Here is a 26391-nt window from a genome sequence, read left to right on the forward strand (position 1 = left end):
GGGCGTGGGTGGTGTCTCAAACGTATGTGGGGAGTTCCTGGACTAGGGGGGATATGACAGTGTCGAGGTAGGTAGAGATGAGTTCAGTGTGGCAGGAGCATGCTGAGACAATTGGTCGGCCAGGGTGGTCAGGCATGTGGATCTTGGGAAGGAGGTAGGACCGGGCAGTGCGGGGCTCCCGGACTATGAGGTTGGAAGCTGTGGGTGGGAGATCTCCTGAGGTGATGAGGTTCTGTGTGGTCTGGGAGATGATGGTTTGGTGATGGGGGGTGGGGTCATGGTCGAGGGGACAGTAGGAAGAGGTGTGCTCGAGTTGACGTTTGGCTTCAGCAGTGTAGAGGTCAGTGCGCCAGACTACCATTGCGCCCCCTTTATCCACTGGCTTGATGGTGAGGTTGGGATTGGAGCAGAGGGATTGGAGGGCTGCGCGTTGTGAGGGTGAGAGGTTGGAGTGGGGGAGGGAGGTAGACAGGTTGAAGCGGTTAATGTCCCGGCGTCAGTTGGAAATGAAGAGGTTGAGGGCACGTAATAGGCCAGCGCGGGGTGTCCAGGTGGATGCAGTGTGTTGGAGGTGGGCGAAGGGGTCGTCGGAAGGTGGGCGGGAGTCCTGATTGTGAAAGTAAGCTCGGAGGCGGAGGCGACAGAAGAATTGTTCGACGTCACGGCGTGTATTAAATTCATTGATGCGTGGACGGAGGGGGATGAAGGTGAGTCCTTTGCTGAGGACTGATCGTTTGTCCTCAGTGAGGGGGAGGTCTGGGGGGATGGTGAAAACTCGGCAGTGCTGGGATCTGGGATCTGGCGTGGGTGTAGAGCTGGGAGTGGGGGCGGAACCTGTAACTGGAGTGGGTGTGATGGTGGGGGAAATGGGGGTGGAGTCATGAGCAGGGGTAGTGTTCCCCTTGGGGTTCTGGGGGGTGGGGATAGTGACAGTGGGGTCTGTGGGGGGCATGTCAGCAGAATGCAGGTGAGTGGCGCTGGTGGGGGTGGAAGTGGTGGTGACCACGGCAGTAGGGGTGGCGGGAATCACTGAGCATGTGGCATCAGCGATGATGTGAAGGGCAGAAGTGATGTCAGGTGTGATGCATGAGGAATTGTGAGGGGTGGAAGTGGTTGTAGGAGTGGTCATGATGGGGGCGGAAGTGACATCATCAATCAGCGTGGGGGTGGTAGCTGCATCAGCCGCATGGCTAATGATGGAATAGGTTCCGAGGCTAGGGGAATCTTCTGGAATGTTAGAGGAGCACTGGTTATGGAGGTGGGTGGATAAAAGTTTGTTGTACTTACAGTTTTTGATGTTTGAGATGGAATTGAAATACTGTTTGTTAAGAGTATGAATTCTCCTGAGGATGTAGTACAGAGTGGGTCCTTTGCAATTCTAAGAGAGTCTGGCCCTCAGCTGAAGCAGGGCTGACTGGAGAGAAGTTAGGTGCCAGCGCATTGCTGCAAGCGTGGAGCGGAGGATCTTGAAGGAGAACTGTTGCTAGTATTTTTGAATCTGTAGTCTGTACTGTTTGTCCTGTTTGGGTTTGAACTCTGCTGGTTTAAAGGTGGCCCGGAGACCATGTGGGATGATTTGGTTACGGAGGCAGGCACTGAGGAAGCAAATGTGGCTGTGGTAGCGAGTTTGTTTCATGACATGGTTGAAGAGCTTCAGGGCAGAGGAAATGACCTGGGAGTTGCAGTGGGAGAGGGACTCCCTGAGATTCTTGTAGAGAGAGGAGGAAAACTTCTTCAAGGCAGGCATCCTTGCAAGAGGATTCGCAGTAGGATTAAAATCAACGACGTAAAAACAATGACTGCAGATGCTGGAAACCTCCCTCCCCCACTCCAACCTCTCTCCCTCACAATGTGCAGCCCTCCAATCCCTCTGCTCCAGAATGCTCCTGCCCCACTGAACTCATCTCTACCTACCTCGACACTGTCCTATCCCCCCTAGTCCAGGGACTCCCCACATACGTTCAAGACACCACCCACGCCCTCCACCCCCTCCAAGACTTCCGTTTCCCTGGCCCCCAATGCCTCATCTTCACCATGGATATCCAATCCCTTTACACCTCCATCCGCCATGACCAGGGCCTCCAAGCCCTCCATTTTTTCCTCTCCAGACGTCCCCAACAGTACCCTTCCACCGACACTCTCATTCGTTTGGCCGAACTGGTCCTCACCCTTAACAATTTCTCCTTTGCATCCTCCCACTTCCTCCAGAGCAAAGGGGTAGCCATGGGCACACGTATGGGCCCCAGCTATGCCTGTCTCTTTGTTGGCTACGTAGAGCAGTTGATCTTCCGTAATTACACTGGCACCACTCCCCACCTCTTCCTCCGCTACATTGATAACTGCATTGGCGCCACCTCGTGCTCCCGCAAGGAGGTTGAGCAATTCATCAACTTCACCAACACATTCCACCCTGACCTTAAATTTACGTGGACCATCTCTGATACCTCCCTCCCCTTCCTGGACCTCTCCATCTCCATTAATGACGACCGACTTGACACTGACATTTTTTACAAACCCACCGACTTCCACAGCTACCTGGATTACACCTCTTCCCACCCTACCTCTTGCAAAAATGCCATCCCGTATTCCCAATTCCTCTGCCTCCGCCGGATCTGCTCCCAGGAGGACCAGTTCCACCACAGAACACACCATGGCCTCCTTCTTTAGAGACCGCAATTTCACTTCCCACGTGGTTAAAGATGCCCTCCAACGCATCTTGTCTACATCCCGCACCTCCGCCCTCAGACCCCACCCCTCCAACCATAACAAGGACAGAACGCCCCTGGTGCTAACCTTCCACCCTACCAACCTTCGCATAAACCAAATCATCCGCTGACATTTCCGCCACCTCCAAACAGTCCCCACCACCAGGGATATATTTCCCTCCCCACCCCTTTCCGCCTTCCGCAAAGCCCGTTCCCTCCGCGACTACCTGGTCAGGTCCACGCCCCCAAACAACCAACCCTCCAATCCTGGCACTTTCCCCTGCCACCGCAGGAACTGTAAAACCTGCGCCCACACCTCCTCCCTCACCTCTATCCAAGACCCTAAAGGAGCCTTCCACATCCATCAAAGTTTTACTTGCACATCCACTAATATCATTTATTGTATCCGTTGCTCCCGATGCGGTCTCCTCTACATTGGGGAGACTGGGCGCCTCCTAGCAGAACGCTTTAGGGAACATCTCCGGGACACCCGCACCAATCAACCACACCGCCCCGTGGCCCAACATTTCAACTCCCCCTCCCACTCTGCTGAGGACATGGAGGTCCTGGGCCTCCTTCACCGCCGCTCCCTCACCACCAGACGCCTGGAGGAAGAACGCCTCATCTTCCGCCTTGGAACACTTCAACCCCAGGGCATCAATGTGGACTTCAACAGTTTCCTCATTTCCCCTTCCCCCACTTCACCCTAGTTCTAAACTTCCAGCTCAGTAACTGTCCCTATGACTTGTCCGGACTTGTCCTACCTGCCTATCTTCTTTTCCACCTATCCACTCCACCCTCTCCTCCTTGACCTATCACCTTCATCCCCTCCCCCACTCACCCATTGTACTCTATGCCATTTTCTCCCCACCCCCACCCTCCTCTAGCTTATCTCTCCATGCTTCAGGCTCACTGCCTTTATTCCTGATGAAGGGCTTTTGCCCGAAACGTCGATTTCGAAGCTACTTGGATGCTGCCTGAACTGCTGTGCTCTTCCAGCACCACTAATCCAGAGACAAATAACATGTCAGTAAATGACAAAGAAACAAAGGTAGGTGAGGACCTGGAAACAATCATTATCACAAAAGAGGTGGTGTTGAGCAAGCCAATGGAGCTAAGGATAGACAAGTCTCCTAGCCCTGATTAATGCATCTCAGGGTGCTAAAAGAGATGGTGGGAGAAATAGTAAATACACTTGTGGTAATTTTCCAAAATTCACTGGACTCTGGGATGTTCCAGCAGATTGGAAAATAGCAAATTTTTGCTTAAATTTGATGTTTAAAACGGAAGGTAGACAAAAGATAAAGAATTATAGACCAGTTAGTTTAACTTCTGTAGTGGGCAAAATGGTTGAGTCTATTATCAAAGAAGAAATAGCAAGGCATCTAGACAGACATTGTCCTGTTGGGTAGACGCAGCATGAGTTCATGAAGGGCAGGTCATACTTAAGTAATCTTTTGGAATTCAATGAAGTCATTACGAACACAGTGGGCAATGGGGACCCAGTAGATGTGGTGCATCTAGATTTTGAAAAGGCATTCAACCACATGCTGCACAAAAGGCTGCTGCATAAGATAGAAATGCAAGGCGTTACGTGCAATATAGTAGCATGGAGGGTTGGTTAACCAACAGGAAGCAAAGAGTGGGAATACATGAGTGCTATTCTGGTTGGCAATCAGTGACTAGTGGTGTTCCTCAAGTATCAGTGTTGGGCTGCAATTATTCATAATTTACATAGATGATTTGGAGTTTGTGACCGCGTGTAGTGTGTCAAAGTTTGCGGATGATACTGAGATGAGTAGTAGAGCAAAGTGTGCAGAGGATTGTGAAACTTTGCAAAAGGATATCGATGGTTCTTGGTGAGTGGGCAAAGGTCTAGCAGATGAAGTACGATGTTAATTACTGTGAAGTCATCCATTTTGGTAGGAATAACAATAAAAATAGCTATTACATAAATAGTAAGAAATTGCAGCATGCTGCTGTGCAGAGGGACCTGGGTGTCCGTGTGTATGAATCACCGAAGGTTGGTTTGTAGGTGCAACAGATAATTAAGGCAAATGGAACTTTTCCCTTCATTCTAAAGAGATTGAGTTTAAAAGCAGAGAGGTTATGTTGCAGCTAGATAGGGTACACCAGTACTGCATGCAGTTTTAGTCTCCTTAATTGAGAAAGGATGTATTGGCACTAGAAGGGGTGCAGAGGGAGTTGCACTCGGTTGATTCCGGAGTTGAGAGGTTGGCTTATGAAGAGACACTGAGTAGACTGGGATAATATTCATTCGAATTTAGAAGAATGAGAGGGATCTTATTGAAACATAAAATTATGATGGGAATAGATAAGATAGATGGAGAGAGGATGTTTCCACTGGCGGGTGAAATTATGACAAGTGGGCACAGCCTCAAAATTAGGGGGAGCAGATTTAGGACTGAATTGAGAAGGAACTTCTTCACCCAGAGGGTTGTGAATCGATTGAATTCCATGCCCAGTGAAGTGGTTGAGGCTTCCTCAGTAAATGCTTTTAAAGGTAAGATAGATAATGTTTTGAATAGGAAAGGAATTAAGAGTTGCAGTGAGAGGGTAGGTAGGATGAGCTGAGGCCACAAAAAGATCAGCCATGATCTTATTGAATGGCAGAGCAGGCTTGAAGGACCAGACGTCCTAATCCTGCTCCTAGCTGTTATGGTCTTATTTTTTTTAATAGGACTCATTACCATCTTCTTTGAGGGATAGGCAAAAAATGTGGGTCTTACCAATGGCACCCACACCCTGTGAAACTCTGAAACTCTGTGGGCGGCACGGTGGCACAGTGGTTAGCACTGCTGCCTCACAGCGCCAGGCGACTGACTGTGTGGAGTTTGCACATTCTCCCCGTGTCTGCGTGGGTTTCCTCCAGGTGCTCAGGTTTCCTCCTACAGCACCAAAGATGTGCAGGTCAGGTGAATTGGCCATGTTAAATTGCCCGTAGTGTTAGGTAAAAGGGGTAAATGTAGGGGAATGGGTGGGTTGCGCTTCGGCGGGTCGGTGTGGACTTGTTGGGCCGAAGGGCCTGTTTCCACACTGTAAGTTTCCACACTGTAAGTAATCTAATAAAAAATACATTATAATACAAAATACTGTGGGTTAAATGGATTAATGAGTGTAATCTTCTGGGCCCATCTGAGGCATTTAGCAAGGCAAAATTTGAGTGGAAAGGCAAAATTGTGATTCCCAACATTGGATTAAAACTTAAGCATCAAGTTCCTAAAACCTTTCACATGTGAAAGTCCCAAATGTGTAAGCCAGGAACCTGTTTTGCATTTATTAGCATTATATGAATGTTATCTGACACCCCGGCCTGATGCAATTACTTTCATGGATACAATTTCTTTTCGAACTCCGTCACAGGATGTGGACATTGCAGGCTGGACAAGCATATATTGCCCATCCCCAGTTGCCTTGAAAAGGTGGTGGTGAATTATTTTCCTGAACCACGACACTCCATGTGCCGTAGGAAGACCCACAATGCCAGTAGAGAAAAGAGTTCCAGGATTTTCACCCAGCAAAATTGAAGGAACAACAATATGTTTCCAAGTCAGGATGGTGAGTGGATTAGAGGGGAACTTGCAGGTGATGGTGTCCACATGTATCTGCTGCCCCTGTTGTTCCAGTTGAAAGTGGCCATAGATTTGGAAAATATTATCTAAGGAATCTTGATAAGATTTTGCAGTGCATCTTATAGATGGTATATGCTGCTGCTATTGAGTATCTGTTGTGGAAGGAGTGGATGCTTTTGGATGTGGTGCCAATTAAGCAAGCTACCTTGTACTGCATGTTGTCAATCTTCTTGAGTGTTGTTGGAGCTGCACTCATCCAAGCATGAAGTATTCTATACACTCCTGCCTTGTGCTTGGTAGATGGTTGACAGGTTTTTGGGAGTCAGAAGATGTGTTACTCTCTGCAGAATTCCGAGCCTTTGAAATGCTGTCATAACCACAGTAATTATATGGGTAGTCCAGTTCAATTTCTGATCAATGTGTCCCCCAGGGTTTGATAGTGATGATTCAGTGATGATAATGCCATTGAATGTCAAGGGATGATAATTAGGTTGTCTCTTTTTGGAGATGGTCTTTGGTATTTCTATGACACAATTATTACTTGCCACTTTTCAGCCCAAGCTTAAATATTGTTCAGGTCTTCCTGCGTTTAGACCTGGACCATTTAAGTACCAGAGGTGTCATCAACAGTGGTAGACATTGTGCATCATTGGCAAATGTCTGCACTTCTGATCTTCATTAACAATATTAATGAAACATCTGAAGATGGTTACACCTAGGATTTCCCTTTGCTAGACAAAAGTGAAAAAGAAGAGTTTCTTCGTAAACCCAATTCTATGTGTGAAACATAAGTAGAAAGTGATAGAGAAATCCAGTAGGTCTGGCAGCTTCTAGAAAGAAGCAGAGTTTACTCAGATCACCTAGGTTGTGAAAAGTGTAATTTTAACTGGTCTTGCAAGATATTGCCATGGTATACTGCTAATAGTGTACCCAACTCAGCCTGCCCAAACAAGGCAATCACACTGGCTAATGCTTGCAAACCTGACCAAGGCAGGCGTGAAGGTTTCAAAGTAAAAAGTGGTCAAAATAAAAAGTACGATAAAACTCCAGCAGATCTGCAGATGCAACACTTGAGGACAAAGGCTATGCCTATCTTTCTGAAAATCACAAAAGGATTCAATTTCCTCATCACAAGCTCCTTTCAGATTTCAAATGGGACTTGTGTGGCATCTCACAATTGGCCACACAGAAATGGATATTTCCATACTTATCAAGGGTAGAGAGCAACACATTAACAATATATCCTGTGGTTGCCAAATCTTCCTTGTCCAAGTTGGTGTTTGGGATCGGACTGAGGCATTATTTTTCTCTCCTGGATTGGGAGTGAGATTGGGAGGCTGTATATAAAAACACAATGTGAAGAATCTTATAGGAGTCTGAGTGACGTGGGCTGTGGCGAGATGCGTGGCAGAATAAGGCGCTAAGTGTGCGGAGGCTCATCTCACCATTGAATTTATCTCACTCTGTTTTTCACAATAGCTGAAGTGATGAGATTCTCTGCAGAGAGGTGCTGATTGACAGGGATTAATGCTTGATAAATGCCTATTCAATGGCACACTTTCCTTATTAATTTACACTCCCAAATTTGATAAATTGGGACAATGTTGAGAAACAGGCCGAAGGCTTGTTTCCACACTGTAATGTAATCTAATCTAATAATCTAAAAAAAACCTCAAAATGAAAACCAGTGCCTGTACCTGGCAGATTCAGCTCTCTGCTTACTCCCCCCACCTCCATGTGTCTGTGACCAAACCGCAACTCAGACCATGATATATAGATGCTAATCACATTCAGTCCTCTTCCATGGACTTTGGCATCACCATCTGTATAGGAGAGCACATCTTGCTGTCAAACTCACACCTGGTCCTTGTTCCAGTAGCTTATGCAATAAACATATGGCAGGTGAAGCAAGTATTCCTGATGAAGGGCTCCAGCCCGAAACATCAACTTTCCTGCTCCTCCGATGCTGTCTGACCTGCTGTGCTTTTCCAGCAACACACTCTCAACAGATGAAGCAAGCAGCCAACTGTCATACAACTTTAAGGTGAGTCATCCTCAATGAAGTCTATTGAGACACTAGTCAATTGGGGTCCTCAGCACAGTAAGTCAAGGATAATTTCCCATAATAGTCCAGGGAATTGGCTACAATCAGGTGTCAACAGAGTCTCATTGTGTCCATGCCTCTGCAGAGCAGGGAGTAGGCCATAGACGTCCATTGGCACCATAGTGGCCAGTCGGACGGGGTGTGGCAAAGGGCTGATGCAGTTGGAGAGATGTATAGAAACCAGTTGAGTTTGAACACATCTTGCCCAGAGCTGTCCAGTCATGTCAGTCGAGGGGATGAGCTACCCTCAGTCACCTGGTCAATCCTCAGAAACTCATGGGAAAAGAGTTTGGGGGTTGGGGTGAAATAGCAGCCAATGTTCCCTCTGAGGTTTCTGTATTCTCCTCCTCAGAGGAAAAGGATGGTACTTCTGATAGAGTCAGTCATTTCAGTGCTGAGGACAAGGGTATCTTGTGAAATCTGCAAGACCAAAGAGAGAGAAGGTATTGCAGCATCTGGTTAGAGGCGGTGTCCAGTGACTGAAAATGACAGTGCAGTTAATGGAAGAGTGGCAGTAGCATATAAGAGTAGTACTTACTTGTTTGGCAGGACATGATGTTTCAACATCCCTGCAGGTGTGATCCCAGTCCTCTCCTGAAAGGGCCAAATTTCCCTTCTTACTGGGGATAATGATCCTGATGTTAGGTACCCCTCCAATTGCTCAGGCGCTCTCAGCCCTTATTCAGGCTATCTTCTCTTATAATGAGAATAAATCAGGGAATGAAGTACACTACTATGACACAGTGGCATGCCTGTCAGTCCTGGTACATGTGGGAGGAAGGTGATGAGATGTAACACAGGACTGAGGATAAGGCACAAAGGCTTGCACAGTTAGTGGTATGGGAGGCTGACAGGGTAGGGAAAGAATGTTGGAATCAATATGCATGTGGAAGCATGTGAAATGGCAGAGATAGTGACTGTGAGTTTTAGAGAGAAAAAAAGTGTGGCGTTTAACCTTGTAGAACCGAGAGGTAATTGACTTTTTTTATAGCATCCTGGTTTTTCTTACACACCCTGAAGCTGGCATTGTTGACTGCAGACCAGGCTATTAAGATCTGGTGGTACAACCACTTCTTCCCAACCTCTGAAAAGAGAACAGCTGTCCTGTGCAACACCCTGTCCACCAGGAGCTCAAGGTTCCAGTTGGTGAATTGTGTTGCCATCTTCCCATTCCCTGGTATTTTGTGAGTGTGACCTTCAATACTGTCCTGATGATTGCAGCATTTTAAAGGTGATGTGGGTACAAGGGATGCCAGTCTTTGAGTTGATATTTGCTGAGTAGCGAGGTGTTATGGGAAATGATGCGTTAGAAATCAGATGTGAGACACGTTGTAGGGCAAATAAACATGCCACATTTAACTAAATACAGTAAGACATCTTACCAGACCTCATGGTAACAAACACACCAAAAAAAACACACAATACCACTTGAATTTAGCCAAAAAAAACTTAGATTCAACTCAAAGATTTGTTAATGTTGAGAGCTGCCATATTTTATCAAAATGTTTTAAAGAATCGCTATTTCATGTGCTCGCAGAATGGAAGTTTCCTCATTAGATAAGTGTATCCAATCTCTCCTTTGGCACAAATACTGTTCCTTTGCTCTGCCAGCTTCACTGCCTTCTCCTTGAAGAGAGCCAGGAGCACTGTAGGCATTCTTCATACACACTGTTAAAAATCACACAACACCAGGTTATAGTCCAACAGGTTTAATTGGAAGCACACTAGCTTTCGGAGCGACGCTCCTTCATCAGGTAATAGTCTGGTCAACTCATTCATACACACTGTTCTGGACATGTTTTTGCTTATGTGCACGTTCTCCTTTTGTAGAAGGAGAGAAACATTCAGATATATTAGCATGGGACCTATCCTCAGATAAGGATTGAAATGTCAATTCCCAAAGCTGTGAATGTCTGCTTTAAGACCATAAAACCATAAGACATAGGAGTGGAAGCAAGGCCATTCAGCCCGTCAAGTCCACTCCGCCATTTAATCATGGCTGATGGGTGTTTCAATTCCACTTACCCAGACTCTCCCTGTAGCCCTTAATTCCTTGCGAGATCAAGAATTTATCAATCTCTGCCTTGAAGACACCCAACGTCCCAGGCTCCACTGCACTCTGCGGCAATGAATTCCACAGGCCCACCACACTCTCTGGCTGAAGAAATGTCTCCTCATTTCCATTCTAAATTGACTTCCTCTAATTTTAAGGCTGTGACCATGGGTCTTAGTCTTCTCGCCTAATGGAAACAACTTTGCAGCGTCCAACCTTTCTAAATCATGCATTATCTTGTAAGTTTCTAATAGATATCCCCTCAACCTTCGAAACTCCAGTGAATACAATCCCAGTATCCTCAGCCATTCACCATATGTTAGACCTACCATTCCAGGGATCATCCGTGTGAATCTGCTGGACACGTTCCAGTGCCAGTATGTCCTTCCTGAGGTGTGGGGCCCAAAATTGGACACAGTATTCTAAATGGGGCCTAACTATACTTTTATAAGTCTCAGAAGCACGTCGCTGCTTTTATATTCTGATCCTCTTGAGATAAATTACAATATTACATTTGCTTTCTTAATCACGGACTCAACCTGTCAGATCCCTTTGTACTTTGACTCTATGAATTTTTTCACTATTTAAAAAATAGTCCATGCCTGTATTCTTTTTTCCAAAGTGCAAGACCTCATACTTGTTCACGTTGAATTTTATCAGCCATTTCCTGGACCACTCTCCTAAACTGTCTAAATCTTTCTTCAGCCTCCCCACCTCCTCAGTACTACCTGCCTGTCCACCTAACTTTGTATCATTGGCGAACTTCGCCAGAGTGCCCCCAGTCCCTTCATCCAGATCATTAATATATAAAGTGAACAGCTGCGGCACCAACACTGAACCCGGACCCCACTTGTCACCAGTTGCGATTCCGAAAAAGAACATTTTATCCCAACTCCCTGTCTTTTGTCAGACAGCCAATCCCCAATCCATGCCAGTAGCTCACCTCGAACATCATGGGCCATCAGCTTACTCAGCAGCCTCCCATGCGGCACCTTATCAAAGGCCTTTTGGAAGTCTAGATAGATGATATCCGCTGAGTTTCCCTGGTCTAATCTACTTTTTACCTCTTCAAAGAATTCTAACAGGTTTGTCAGGCTCGACCCCACCTTACTAAATCACTGATGACTTGTTCTAATCTGACACTGCACTTCCAAGAATTTAGAAATCTCATCCTTTATGATGGATTCTAGAATTTTACCTACAGCCAAGGTTAGGCTAATCGGCCTATAATTTTCCATCTTTTGTCTTGATCCTTTCTTGAACAAGGGGGTTACAACAGTGATTTTCCAATCATCTGGACCTTTCCCTGACTCAAGTGATTTTTGAAAGATCACAGTTATCAGCTCCGCTATTTCCTCAGCTACCTCCCTCAGAACTCTAGGACATAGCCCATCGGGGCCAGGAGACTTATCAATTGTTGCGGTTCTGTTCGCCAAGCTGGGAATTTGTGTTGTAGACGTTTCGTCCCCTGTCTAGGTGACATCCTTAGTTTTTGGGATCCTCCTGTGAAGCACTTCTGTGATGTTTCCTCCGGCATTTATAGTGGCTTGTCTCTGCCGCTTCCGGTTGTCAGTTCTAGCTGTCCACTGCAGTGGCCGGTATATTGGGTCCAGGTCGATGTGTTTGTTGATAGAATCTGTGGATGAGTGCCATGCCTCTAGGAATTCCCTGGCTATTCTCTGTTTGGCTTGCCCTATAATAATAGTGTTGTCCCAGTTGAATTCATGTTGCTTGTCATCTGCGTGTGTGGCAGTCCTGTCTATCCCTGAGCCACATTTCTGTAATTGCTATGATATCCAAGTCCCATGTTTCTAACCATGCCCTGAGTTCATCTGCCTTCCCTGTTAGGCCTCTTGCATTGAAGTAAACGCAGATTAATTTATCAGTCCTACCTTGTTCTCTGCTTTGTTCCTGCCTGCCCTGACTGTTTGACTGTACTAGTCTCAGATTGATCTCTTTCCTCGCTATTTCTCTGGGTCCCACTTGCACCCCACCTTACTAGTTTAACTCGTCCCGAGCAGATCTAACAAATCTCCCTGCCAGTACATTAGTCCCCTTCCAAATCTGGTGCAATCTGTCTTTCTTGTACATGTCACTTTCACCCCAGAAGAGATTCCAATGAATCAAAAATGTGAACTCTTCTCCCCTGCGTCAGTTCCTCAGCCATGCATTCATCTGCTCTATCCTCCTATTCTTACCCTCACTAGCTCATAGCACTGGGAGTAATCCAAATATTACTTTTTGAATTCTTGCCTAACTTTCTATATTCTCCCTTCAGAATCTCATCCTTTTCCCTTCCTATGTCGTTCATTCCAATGTGTACAATTACCTCTTGCTGGTCCCTCTCCCCCCTTGAGAACATTCCACACCCTCTCAGAGACATCCTTGACCCTGGCACCAGGGAAACAACACACCATTCTGATTTTTTGCTGCTGGCCGCAGGAACGTCTGTCTGCGCCTCTGATTAGCAATTTTGGTTTCAATCACAAACTTACTAACCATGTGTTCTGTTGTCTGATCCAAATCATTTATATAAATTACAAACACAACAATGGACCCAGCATTAATCCTTGCAGCACACTGCTGGTCACAGAATTCCAGTCTAAACGAGAACCCTCTATCACCACCTTCTGTCTGCACCAGTCAAATCAATTTTATATTCAACTGGCTAGATCTCTGGAGATCCCATGTCATCCAACCTCATTAACCAGTCTACCAGGCAGAATGTGCCTAAGGCCTTGTTAAAGTCCATGTAGACAACATCTACCATTCTACCTTCATCTTTCTTTTTGGTCACCTCTTCAAAAAGCTCAATCAAATTTGTGAGACACGATTTCCCGAGCACAATGCCATACTGACTAAGGAGAATCCTTGCCTTTCCAAAGGCATGTAGATCCCGTCTCTCAGAATCCCCTCCAACAACTTAGCTACCACTGATGTTAGGCTCACTGGTTTGTAGTTCCCTGGCTTTTCCTTGCAGCCTTCTTTAAATAATAGCACGACATTTGCCAGCCTCACCCCCGTGGCTGTTGATGATACAAATATCTCCACCAGAGGCCCTACAATTTGTTCTCTAGCTTCCCGCAATGTCCTGGATACACTTGATCAGGTCTTGGGGACTTATCTACCTTTATGCATTTTAAGACCACCAGCAGCTCATCACCTGTGCTATGGGCTCTTTTCAAGACATTACTATTTATTTCTAAGGTCTCTGAGCTTTCATGTCTTTCTCCACAGTAAATACTAATAAGAAGTATATGTTTAGGTTTTGACCCATTTCCTGTGACTCCATACGATGATGACCTCATTGATCTTTAAGAGGCTCTATTCTCTCTAATAATTCCCTTAATATACTTGTAGACTCTCTTGTGATTCTCTTTTACCTTTTCTGCCAAAGCTATCTTATGACCCCCTTTTGCCCTCCTGATTTCCTTCTGATGTGTACACCTACACCCCATATCCTCCTCAATGGATTTACTTAATCCCGGATGAATACAGCATGTATATACATCCTTAGTTTTCTTGACCAAAGCCTCAATATCTCTCATCATCCAGGGTTCCCTACTCCTGCCAGTCTTGTCCTTCACATTAACAGGAATACACTGGTCCTGAATTCTCATTAGGAGAAAGTAGGGACTGCAGATGCTGAAGATCAGAGTAGAGAGTGTGGTGCTGGAAAAGCACAGCAGGTCAGACAGCATCCGAGGAGCAGGAGAATCAATGTGTTGGGCATAAGCCCTTCATCAGGAATGAGGCTTGTGGGCCATGGGAGCTGAGTGATAGATTGTCTCCCATTTATTTCTTAGCCCCCTGGCCCACAAGCCTCATTCCTGATGAGGGGTCTTTGCCCAAAACATCGATTCTCCTGCTCCGTGGATGCTGCCTGACCTGCTGTGCTTTTCCAGCGCCACACTCTCGACTCTGAATTCTCATTATCTCACTTTTGAATGTCTCCTACTTGCCAGATGCCCCTCTACCTGCAAACAGCCTCCCCCCACACACTTTTGACAGTTCCTCCCTAATAACATCAAAATTGGTCTTGCTTCAATTTGGAACTTTAACTTGTGGACCAGATCAATCCTTCTCCGTAACTATTTTAAAACTAACAGAATTATAGTCACTGGTCACAAAGTGCTCCCCCGACTAGTACCTCAGTTGATTACGCTGCCTTATTTCCCAAGAGGAGATCGAATTTTGCCCATCCTCTAGTAAGGCTAACTACATATTGATTGAGAAAGTTTTCTTGAGCACATTGAACAAATGTGTAAAGATTTTAACTTTACAAACATGGACTAAGAGTTCCATAGTGTTAAGGAGAGGAACTTATTAAGTGTGTACAGGAAAATTTTCTGATTCAGTATGTGGATGTACCTACTAGAGAAAATGCAAAACTTGACCTACTCTTTGGAAATAAAGCAGGGCAGATGATTATGGTGTCAGTGGGGAAGCACTTTGGGGCCAGCAACCATAATTCTATTAGTTTTAAAATAATGATGGAAAAGGATAGACCAGATCTAAAAGTTAAAGTTCTAGATTGGAGAAAGGCTAACTTTGATGGTATTAAGTAAGAACTTTCAAAAGCTGATTGGGTGCAGACGTTTGCAGACAGGGGAGATTGAGTGAACCCTTAGAAGAGTATAAGGGCAGTAGGAGTATACTTAAGAGGGAAATCAGGAGGGCAAAAAGGGGACATGAGATAGCTTTGGCAAATAGGTTTAAGGAGGATCCAAAGGGTTTTTATAAATACATTAAGGACAAAAGGATAACAAAAGGGTAACTAGGGAGAGAAGAGGGCCCCTCAAAGATCAGCAAGGCAGCCTATGTGTGGAGCTGCAGGAGATGGGGGAGATACTAATCGAGTATTTTGAATCAGTGTTTACTGTGGAGAAGGACTTGGGAGATATAGAATGTGGGGAAATAGATGATGACATCTTGAGGAGTGTCCATGTTACAGAAGAGGAAATGCTGGATGTCTTGAAACACGTAAACGTGGATAAATCCCCAAGACCTGATCAGATGTACCAGACAACTCTATGAATAGCTAGGGGAGTGTTTGTTAGGCCCCTTGCCCTGATATTTGTATCATTGATAGTCACAGGTAAGGTGCTGAAAGACTGTAGGTTGGCTAACGTGGTGCCACTGTTTAAGAAAGGTGGCAAGGACAAATCAGGGAGCTATAGAGCAGTGAGCCTAATGTCGGTGGTGGGCAAGTTCTTGGAGAGAATCCCGAGGGACAGGATTTACATGTATTTGCAAAGGCAAGGACTGATTAGGGATAGTCAGCATGGCTTTGTGTGTGGGAAATTATGTCTCACGAACTTGATTGAGATTTTAGAGGAATTAACAAAGGGGATTGATGAGCGCAGGGGGTAGACATGATTTATAAGGACTTCAGTAAGTCATGATCTATATGGTCCCTCATGGGAGATTAGTTAGCAAGGTTAGATCTCATGGAATACAGTGAGAACTAGCCATTTGGATACAGAACTGGCTCGAAGGTAGAAGACAAAGGGTGGTGGTGGACGGTTGCTTTTCAAACTGGAGGCCTGTAACCAGTGGTGTGCCACAAGGATTGGTGCTGGGTCCACTACTTTTCATCTTTTATATAAATGATTTGAATGTGAACATAGGAGATATTGTTGGTAAATTTGCAGATGACACCAAAATTGAAGGTGTAGTGGACAGCGAAGAAGGTTACCTCAGAGTACAACAGGATCTTGATGGGCCAGTGGGTTGATGAGTGGCTGATGGTGTTTAATGCAAGGTACTGCATTTTGGGAAAGCAAATCAGAACAGGACTAATCCACTCAATGGTAAGGTACTGGTGAGTGTTGCTGAACAAAGAGACCTTGGAGTGCAGGTTCATAGCTCCTTGAAAGTGGAGTCACAGGTAGATAGGGTAGTGAAAAAGGTATTTGGTATGCTTTCCTTTATTGGTCAGAGCATTGAGTATAGGAGTTGGGAGGTCATGTTGTGGCTATACAAAACATTGGTTAGGCCACTTTTGGAATATTGCGTGCAATTCTAATCTTCCTGTTAGAAGGATGTTGTGAAATTTGAAAGGGTTCAGAAAAGACTTACAAGGATGTTGCCAGGGTTGGAGGATTTGAGCTATAGGGAGAGGCTGAACAGGCTGGGGCTGTTTTCCCTGGAGTGTCGGAGGCTGAGGGATAACCTTATAGAGGTTTATAAAATCATGAGGGGCATGGACAGGGTAAATAGGCAAGGTATTTTCCCTAGGGTGGGGGAGTCCAGAACTGGATGGCATAGGTTCAGGGTGAGAGGGGAAAGATATAAAAGGGACCTAAGGAGCAACCTTTTCACACAGAGGGTGGTGCGTACATAGAATGAGCTGCCAGAAGAAGTGGTGAAGGCTGGTATAATTTCAGCATTTAAAAGGCATCTGAATGGATATATAAATAGAAATGGTTTAGAGGGTTATAGGCCAAGTGCTGGCAAGTGGAACCAGATTAGGTTGGCATATCTGGTTGTCATCGACGAGCTGGACCGAAGGGTCTGTTTCTGTGCTGTACATCCCTGTGACTTTATGACTATGGTGGTATAGTGGACAGTGAACAGGGTTATCTAAGAGTACAATGGGATCTTGATTAACTGGCTCAGTAGGCTGATAAATGACAGATGGAGTTTTATTCAGATAAATGCAAGATATCACATTTTGGTAAGACAAACCAGGCAGGACTTACACAGTTAATGGCAGGGCCCTGGCAAATGTTGTCAAACAGAGAAACCTAGAGGTATGGGTACGTTGTTCCTTGAACATAGCATCACAGGTAGATAGGATAGTGATGAAGGTGTTTGGCATGCTTGCCTTCATCACTCAGAGCACTGAGTAAAGGAGTTGTGATGTCATGTTACAGCTGTACAAGACATTGATAAGATCACATTTGGAGTACTCCATACACTTCTGGTCTCCAATCCTTTTAAACTGGAAACGTATGCAAAAAAGCTTTATAAGGATATTACTGAGACGAGAATTGTAGTTATAATGAGAACCCGGATAGGCTTGGACATTTTTTAACTGGAGTGCAGGATGCTGAGGGGTGACATTATAGATGTTTATAAAATCATGACGAGCATAGGTAGGGTGAATAGGCAAGATCTTTTCCCCAGGGTAGGGGAGTCCAAAACTACAGGGCACAGGTTTAATATGAGACGGACCGAGGGGCAACCTTTTCATACAGAAAATGCTGTGTAAATGGAACAAGCTGCCAGAGGAAGTGATGGAGGCAGGTACAATTAGAATTAAGGACATATGGACAGGTAAATGGATAGGAAAGGTTTAGAAGGATATGAGCCAAATGCAGATAAATACGACTGGTTCAGACAAAGAAACCTGATCAGCATGAACAAGTTGGGCTAAAGGACCGGTTTTGGTACTATATGACTCTGACATTTTGACTGTTTAACTCATCAGATTTTTTTGTATGATGTTTGTTTTTTCTTGACCTATCAGAGTATCTAGTTATAAAGTGCTTTGACATTTTAATCTCACAAAGGCTTTGGCTTTAATCTCAGGAGTTGTCTAATAATTCCTCTAAATTGGGTAGGGTACTGCTGTATATCACTTAATTTGAAATTGTAAATCATATTTAATTTGTTTTGATTTAATTTAAATAAACATAGAACTATGAGGCTATATTATACCGCAAGATGGATGCTCCCTGTTTAATGAAAGAAACTATGATGGTTATTTTGCCAGTTTTATACTTATGAAAGAAACATCCCGTACTGGAACCCACTGTGGATCTTAATCTCAATTTGACCCTGTAATTTCTTCCATTGATAAACAGTATGAGAATATAGAGTCATAGAGATGTACAGCATGGAAACAGACCCTTCGGTCCAACCTGTCCACGCCAACCAGATATCCCGACCCAATCTAGTCCCACCTGCCAGCACCCGGTCCATATCCCTCCAAACTCTTCCTATTCATATACCCACCCAATGCCTTTTAAATGTTGCAATTGTACCAGCCTCCACCACATCCTCTTTCAGCTCATTCCATACACGTACCACACTCTGCGTGAAAATGTTGCCCCTTAGGTCTCTTTTATCTTTCCCCTCTCACCCTAAACCAATGCCCTCTAGTTCTGGACTCCCCGATCCCAGGGAAAATACTGTCTACTTATCCTATCCATTCCCCTTATAATTTTGTAACCCTCTAGAAGGTCACCCCTCAGCCTCCGACACTCCAGGGAAAACAGCCCTAGCCTGTTCAGCCTCTCCCTACAGTTCAAATCCTCCAACCCTGGCAACATCCTCGTAACTCTTTTCTGAACCCTTTCAAGTCTCACAACATCTTTCCGATAGGAAGGAGACCAGATTGCACACAATATTCCAACAGTGGTCTAACTAATGTCCTGTACAACCGCAACATGACCTCCCAACTCCGGTACTCAATACTCTAACCAATAAAGGAAAGCATACCAAACGCCTTCTTCACTATCTTATCAATCTGCGTCTCCACTTTCAAGAAGCTATGAACCTGCACTCCAAGGTCTCTTTGTTCAGCAACGCTCCCTAGGACCTTACCATTAAGTGTATAAGTCCTGCTAAGATTTGCTTTCCCAAAATGTAGCACCTCGCATTTATCTGAATTAATCTCCATCTGCCACTTCTCAGCCCATTAGCCCATCTGGTCCAGATCCTGTTGTAATCTGAGGTAACCCTCTTCGCTGTCCACTACACCTCCAATTTTGGTGTCATCTGCAAACTTACTAACTACACCGCTTATGCTCGCATCCAAATCCTTTATATAAATGACAAAAGGTAGAGGACCCAGCACCGATCCTTGTGGCACTCCACTGGTCACTGGCCTCCAGTCTGAAAAACAACCCTCCACCACCACCCTCTGTCTTCTACCTTTGAGCCAGTTCTGTATCCAAATGGCTAGTTCTCCCTTTCTTCCACGAGATCTAACCTTGCTAATCAGTCTCCCATGGGGAACTTTGTCGAACGCCTTACTGAAGTCCAAATAGATCACATCTACTGCTCTGCCCTCATCAGTCTTCTTTGTTACTTCTTCAAAAAACTCAATCAATTTTTTGAGACATGATTTCCCATGCACAAAGCCATGTTGACTACTCCAAATCAGTCCTTGTCTTTCCAAATACATGTACATCCTGTCCCTCAGGATTCCCTCCAACAACTTGCCCACCACTGATGTCAGGCTCACCGGTCTATAGTTCCCTGGTTTGTCTTTATCCACCCTTCTTAAACAGTGGCACCACGTTTGCCAACCTCCAGTCTTCCGGCACCTCCCCTGTGATCATCGATGATACAAATATCTCAGCAAGAGGCCCAGCAATCACTTCTCTAGCTTTCCACAGAGTTCTCGGGTACACCTGATCAGGTCCTGGGGATTTATCCATCTTTAACTGTTTCAAGACATCCAGCACTTCCTCCTCTGTAATCTGGACATTTTGCAAGATGTCACCATCTATTTCCCTACAGTCTATATCTTCCATATCCTTTTCCACAGTAAATACTGATGCAAAATATTCATTTAATATCTCCCCCATTTTCTATGGCTCCACACAAAGGCCGCCTTGCTGATCTTTGAGGGGCCCTATTCTCTCCCTAGTTAGGCTTTTGTCCTTAATATATTTGTAAAAACCCTTTGGATTCTCATGTCCCCTTTTTGCCCTTCTTATTTCCCTCTTAAGTCTGAAGAAGTAGCAGGACTGTTCTGTATAAGGATGTCTAAAATCACTGATAGATTACAAAAAGTAATATTTTTGTATATTCTATTCAAGTAATGTTTACTTTTTAAATATGTATATATTGTTCAGGGCAGTTGTCATCTTTTTTTCTTCAGTTTCTTGCTAGAAGTATCTCAATGTGAGAAAGCTATTTGTTATTTTTTAATAAGCTCACATCTAACTCATCCACTGTTTTAAAAGAAAATAAGGACCAAGAAAATTATTCAGTCTAACGTTATGACCCCTCAGTTATAAAAAATGTTCTGTTGTTGAGAAACCTCAGCTAGACCGCAGCAACACTATTGTAGGAGAAGGCCTGGCTGTCAAAGGAAATAAGCATATCAAGGTTTTCTTTTTGTTATTCCCTTACAGCATTATTTCAGGATCATGAATTCTAAATGCAGTTTGTTCACATGACATTTTGACCATCCAACTCATCAAATTATTTTGTGTATGAAGTAGAAGTGTACAAGTAGGATTGGAACTGAGACAAATTGAGAGGTAGTAAGTGATAACCATTCATTATGTGGTTTTAAAGACTTGAAGACTGTGGGTTAAAATTGGGTTAAGTCATGAATTATTGACTGCTATAATTTAGATGATTATTTATTTTGATAATATTTCAGGAAAATGTAGTTGTATTTAACCACTGTTTTAAGGACCTTCATCGGCTTCTTAACTCAAATTAATTTGACTTTTCAGATTTTGGTCAACGAAATGCCAACATGGGTGGGCACCCATCGCTGTACTGCAGAGTATTTAAGAACTTCATAAAAATAACAGCCAGCATTTAACTTTGTTTATTATTTATGATATGATTTGTATTGATTTTAATTTTCCAGGCTCACTCAAGCTGGCTATTACTCATCCTGAATTTTACTGGTATGTTGATGAGGGACTAACAGTTGAAAACATGAAAAGCTCCCTGCTTCGTAGTGAGATCCTGTTTGGAGCCCCACTTCCCAATTACTACTCAGTGGATGACCGATGGGAAGAGCAGCACAGAAAGTTTCAGAAGTTTGTGATCTCTTATGCTGATCTTTTGGCCTCACAATCCACCAAGTGAGTAAAATAAGTATGTGATTGAGCTGAAGAGAAATTTGGTCAGGCATTTGTATATCTAATATGGACATAATCCTGTATTATTCCTTTGAAGATGTTTTTTCTATTTCAAGTTTTATCCCTAAAGGCCTTAGCAATACTTCCACAAATATGTTTCTCTTCATTAAGTTTCCAATATGATGATTCCTTGTGTGCCTTTTGCATTGTGCTTAGTAGCTGAATCTAATCACAACAAACAATGTCCACAAATGTGCATTTCAGCAAGAGCCAATGGCTTATAATTGGAACTGAAATTCCAGATTTTTACCTATTGCTAGAGGCCAATTGTAATTATACTACTGTCAACAAAACTGAGATCAGCTAATTCAACACAGACCAGGAGTCAAACCTTGAATCTTTTAGGTTTTTCTTTTGCTCAACTCCTTACTAGGTAGTGCAGTTCCCCAAAGGACCATGAGTAAAGCTTTTATGTGTCAAGTTAATTCAATGAATTTTGTTATTTTTGTTTGCTTTTCTTAAGTTTTAAAATGAAATAGTAATGGAAGCTCTTCTCTCATTCAAACAATCCTACCTTTCTCCACTCTATTTGTGGCTTAGCTGCAGCAAAACTTACAACGTAACCCTAGTTCAGTGTGATGCAAGGTAGGATGTTAGCAGTATTATTTTGTGTTACTAACTAAACGAATAAAAAGGCTTATTCTCAGATTCATGATGATGTAGGACTGAAAAAATTATTCAGGTTAAAAAAAAGAATTTGGAATACATTATATTACATTAGGAGGCCATGGTTTAAATTTATATTAGTTATCCCAATATATATCTAGTTCTGGTAACTGTGAAATACTGGAGACGTCAGCCCTGGAAGTGGGTTAGAAGAGAGCCAAAAGAATGGTCTTTAGCATCACAGACCTGAGCTTTGTAAAGAAAGGCTTTAAAATATTAAATATTTTAACTTTGGGAAAAGTTAACAAATCTGTCCAAAATTTATTCACAATAAGTTTAGGAAACATAAACCTAGAGCATTCCTGCAGGTTAAGCTGTATCAATAGGAGAAAGTGGCACAAGCTCAAAATAGGGGCCAGTTAGGACCAGTTTCAAGAAGTTATTTGTAAACTCATGACACTGAATCCTGAGTAAGGTGAATAAGATAAAACTTCCTGGAAGCATTTTGAAGAAACATTTCTATGCTGTATGTTAGACAGTAGATTCTTTCCTAAGATTGACTGAATAACATTTGGCGAGATTAATTAAAGATGTTGAGAAAATGTAAACTCATTTACTGTGTTAATAAATAGAATTCTTGCCTAATCTCCTGAGTATTTACAGAATGTTTAGTTTTTGTGAGACACCACAGCCATTCTCTTTCATTTAAGTTCTCTGTTGTCCTTTCTATGAATTATATTCTATTAAATAGAATTGATAATATTGTGGGTACTTGGTATGGACTGACTAAAAGTGAGCTGAGTAACTACATTACAAAGGAATAATATTTGGGAAAACTCATGTTATAGAATCTTAATGTAATGACCAAAAGTGAAAACATTAACTGCTCCATAAGCATTCTGACTTGGAGTTTCTTTCACACTTTATTTTTATCTACTTTATATTCAGGCATGTATCCATAACCTCTGCTTCATAGTACTGATCTCTTTGTTTCACTCTTTTACCTCAACATGTAGTAATTTTCTCAATTACGTTCATACAAAAGCAGATAGAGCAGGGGTAGAAAGATTAGTGACCACAATTCACTTTTAAATGGAACCCTGAGCCGTGAAGATCAAGCTTGCACAATGAAAGAATATTAAATGGATTTCTTCAGAATCTTGCCTGAGAATAAACCTTCCTTGTAAAAGTAAAATAATATCCTATAATGAATTATCCTGTATCATGGATAAGTTATGGGAAGGTATATGATCTGGCATGTCATTAAAACAAAGACAACATTTCAGCTGCATTACAAATATTAATATTGTACAAAACCAAACTGATTAGCAGGGTCTGCAATTTGCTACTATGTCAACGGATCAGGATATCTCACTGAAGTAATTTAAATCTTAAGGCAATATATGTTGGGGAAAAACAAGGAGTTATTAACCATTAATTTTGCCTCGCTGCCAGCTTCCTCACCTTAAAGGATTACTATATGAAGCTTATCGTAAAGATTGTAAAGGAAAATTCCAATAAAATCATCCCAAAGCTATTTACTTGTACCAAAATGTCTTTCTATATTACTTTAATGCCAACCCAGCATTTAAACTGTTCGTAACAAAACAGTACTGATTTCTACCTGATAAACAACAGAGTAAGATAAGTTCCATTCAACCCAACATATAAACTCCTGAGAGGTCCTCGCAAGGTGGAAATGAAGAGGATATTTCCTCTTATTGGAAAATCTATAACTATGCATTATTGTTTATAATGGAGGGTAAGTTAGCTCAATTGGCTGGATGGACAATTTGCAAAGCAGCACGATGCCAATAGCATAGGTTAACATTCTGCATGAAGGATTTTTATTCTCATCCTCTCCCCTCATCCATGGTGTGGTGACCCTCAGGGGTCTAACTTACATTTATTGTTGATTTCCTTGGGGGCAACATTGGAGCACTCAGGTGTTTGAAGTAGTGTGCAGCTGGGATTTAAATACGACACCAGCAGTATTTTATGTTGCAAAGTCCTGGCAGTGGTGAGCATTTCTGTCTCTCCTGCTTTACAATTCCTTGAGACTGGGCAGAAGAGACCAGTTTCATTATTAATAAGATAAAGAATGGAAGGAAAATTCCATCAGAAAAATCGACATGGACCATTCTGAACTGGCTGCTATAAATGTTACTTGAAGAAGCACTTGGTTAAAAAATGTGAAAATTATGCCGTATGAGAAAATCTCACTGACACAGTAACACTCAACTAACTTCCTGGATGTTTTTCAATTTGAATTTGGAAATGGAGGTTGATTGTGGTATTGTGGTAATATCACTGGACCAATAATCAGAGTTTTAAGCCTGGGACATACATCCAAGTCCCACAATGGCAATTGTTGGAATTTAACTTCAATGAATTGATTAAATTCTTCAGCAGGAGCTCAAGGTGCTGATGGACAGGTGATACAGAGGAGGGCCATGTTTTTTCTTGCTGACCAGCAAAGGAGATGGAACCAGACCCACTAGTCCAGAGCAGTGATAGTTGCTCGGGTTAGTACAGTGTCCCAGATTAATATAAATATCCAGCAGTTCAGGAGGAAAGGGAATATCTTCTGTGCTTTAGAAGGGTAAGTGCCACCACCTCACACTAACAGGGTCCCCATTCTTCAAACCTTGCCACTGCACATGCCTCTCACCATTCATGTGTATGTAACATGTTCACTAGACTGCTCTCACTCACTTCGTCCTCCCAATCTATTAGCCCTCCCTGCCCTCTGTGCTTCATACTTACTTATTGAGGACACCTCATCATCTGTCTTGTTCCTCCATTGCCACTAGTAGCTCTTCCAACTATTTCCCTCACGCATTACCCTCCTTTTGTCTCATGGCAGGGAAAAATGTCTCACCACCAGGTGATGATGGATAGAAGCTCCTCAACTCACCAGAAAGTGGAAGACTTTGGCAATCAACCCAGGGATCTTCATTGTACTGTGCTGGACTGCTCTACCATTACCAATTAATGCTAATTCATTATTAACCTGCACAAGCTTTCATTCCTTTTGTTAAACTAATTGTCTTGTGCAAATACTCACAGCACCCAGCAAACCTGCACCAAGAAAAGGCCAGCACCAAGGGACAAGTTTGTTAGAAGTACTCAGTCAACTGGATCAAAGTTGAAGCAGTCTACCAAAACTATCAGTACCATTCTGGCTCTGGCAGGTGTCTGTCTGGCTGCCTACATGGATTTACCACAATAGAATCTCAGATCTAGCATGCAGTCTTTTCCAGATATGGACTCTATTCCTTTAGCCACAGATGCTCAACTTCAAAGTCAAGACATTAGGGGGGATAACTGCCAGGAGGAGGAGTTAAACTCAGGCCATCCAGATGCTTCTTAGGAAACCAGAGGTCCCTCGCCCATCCATCACTCCTTGCAGAGTGTCGAGAAATCCCAATAGTGGAGCATGACACTGTATCTGGGCGGAAACTGTCAGTAAGCTTGGTCCTCTACACCAAATGCCCCTGGAGATGACCAACCAATTCTTCCACAGCCAACACAACCAAGTATAGTGGATACTCCCTACGCCCCAGCTGCAGAAGTCAGGATTACACAGTGAAAGAGAAAGGAAGAAATCATCTTCCAGAAGGCAAATAGGTGACACTTCATTATAAAGCTTCTTGAATTGTTCTTGATTTCTCTCTCTTTCTCTCTCCGTGTATATATTTATATATATATATATGTGTGTGTGTGTGTTGTGATGACTTTATCATTGTTGGACTTGCTGAAGTCGGAACCATTTGAGAGTTGCACAATCAACAAGCACTGCTTATCTAGAGGAGAAGGTAAAGTGAAGATCCTGTGATAGGATTCAACACCACCTAGTGGAGCAGGAGAGATAGGACCCCAAGACAGGCAATCAACATTATCTGGGGAAGCACACAAGGTGTGAAGTCCAAGACAAGCAGTTAGCATCACCTAGAGAGGGAACAATGGGAGAGCTTGTCCCATTATTGTCTGTAAATTTGGTAAAGGGAGGAAGGCTGATTGATAAGTACTTGTAAATTTTTCTACTATTCTAACTCTAATAAATAGTTTTTAAGGTTATGGAATTGCTCTTCAGCCATCTCCTCTGCCCAGAAGCTCTTCAGCCACGTTGTCAAACAGACTCGCTACCACAGCCACATCTCAGCACCTGCCTATGGAACCGACTGACCCCGCACGGACTCCAGACTACGTTCAGACCAACAAAATTTGGACCCAACCAGGACAACCAGTACCTACAACAAATCTGAAGCCACACTTTCCTCATTCCTGAAGAAGGGCTCATGCCCAAAACGTCAATTCTCCTTCTCCTTGGATGCTGCCTGACCTGCTGCGCTTTTCCAGCAACACATTTTCAGCTCTGATCTCCAGCATCTGCAGTCCTCACTTTCTCCTAGTTGATTTTAACCTACTGCGAATCCTCTTACAAGGATGCCTTCCTTGAAGAAGCTCTCTTCCTCCCTCTACAAGG

At 43.5% G+C, this 26391-nt stretch overlaps 1 protein-coding gene across 8 annotated transcripts in view; it reads left to right on the top strand.

Moving 5' to 3' along the window:
- disp3 (dispatched RND transporter family member 3) overlaps positions 1 to 26391 on the top strand; it is a 507963-nt gene that overhangs the window by 295146 nt on the left and 186426 nt on the right. For all 8 annotated transcript variants that reach the window (XM_072586713.1, XM_072586711.1, XM_072586710.1 and 5 more), the window contains one exon: positions 21020 to 21239. In XM_072586713.1, coding sequence (XP_072442814.1) covers positions 21020 to 21239 — 220 coding nt within the window. The remainder of the gene's footprint in view (positions 1 to 21019; positions 21240 to 26391) is intronic.

This window comes from Chiloscyllium punctatum, chromosome 16, assembly GCF_047496795.1.
Source record: "Chiloscyllium punctatum isolate Juve2018m chromosome 16, sChiPun1.3, whole genome shotgun sequence".
In the NCBI taxonomy this organism is placed as follows: Eukaryota; Metazoa; Chordata; class Chondrichthyes; order Orectolobiformes; family Hemiscylliidae; genus Chiloscyllium; species Chiloscyllium punctatum.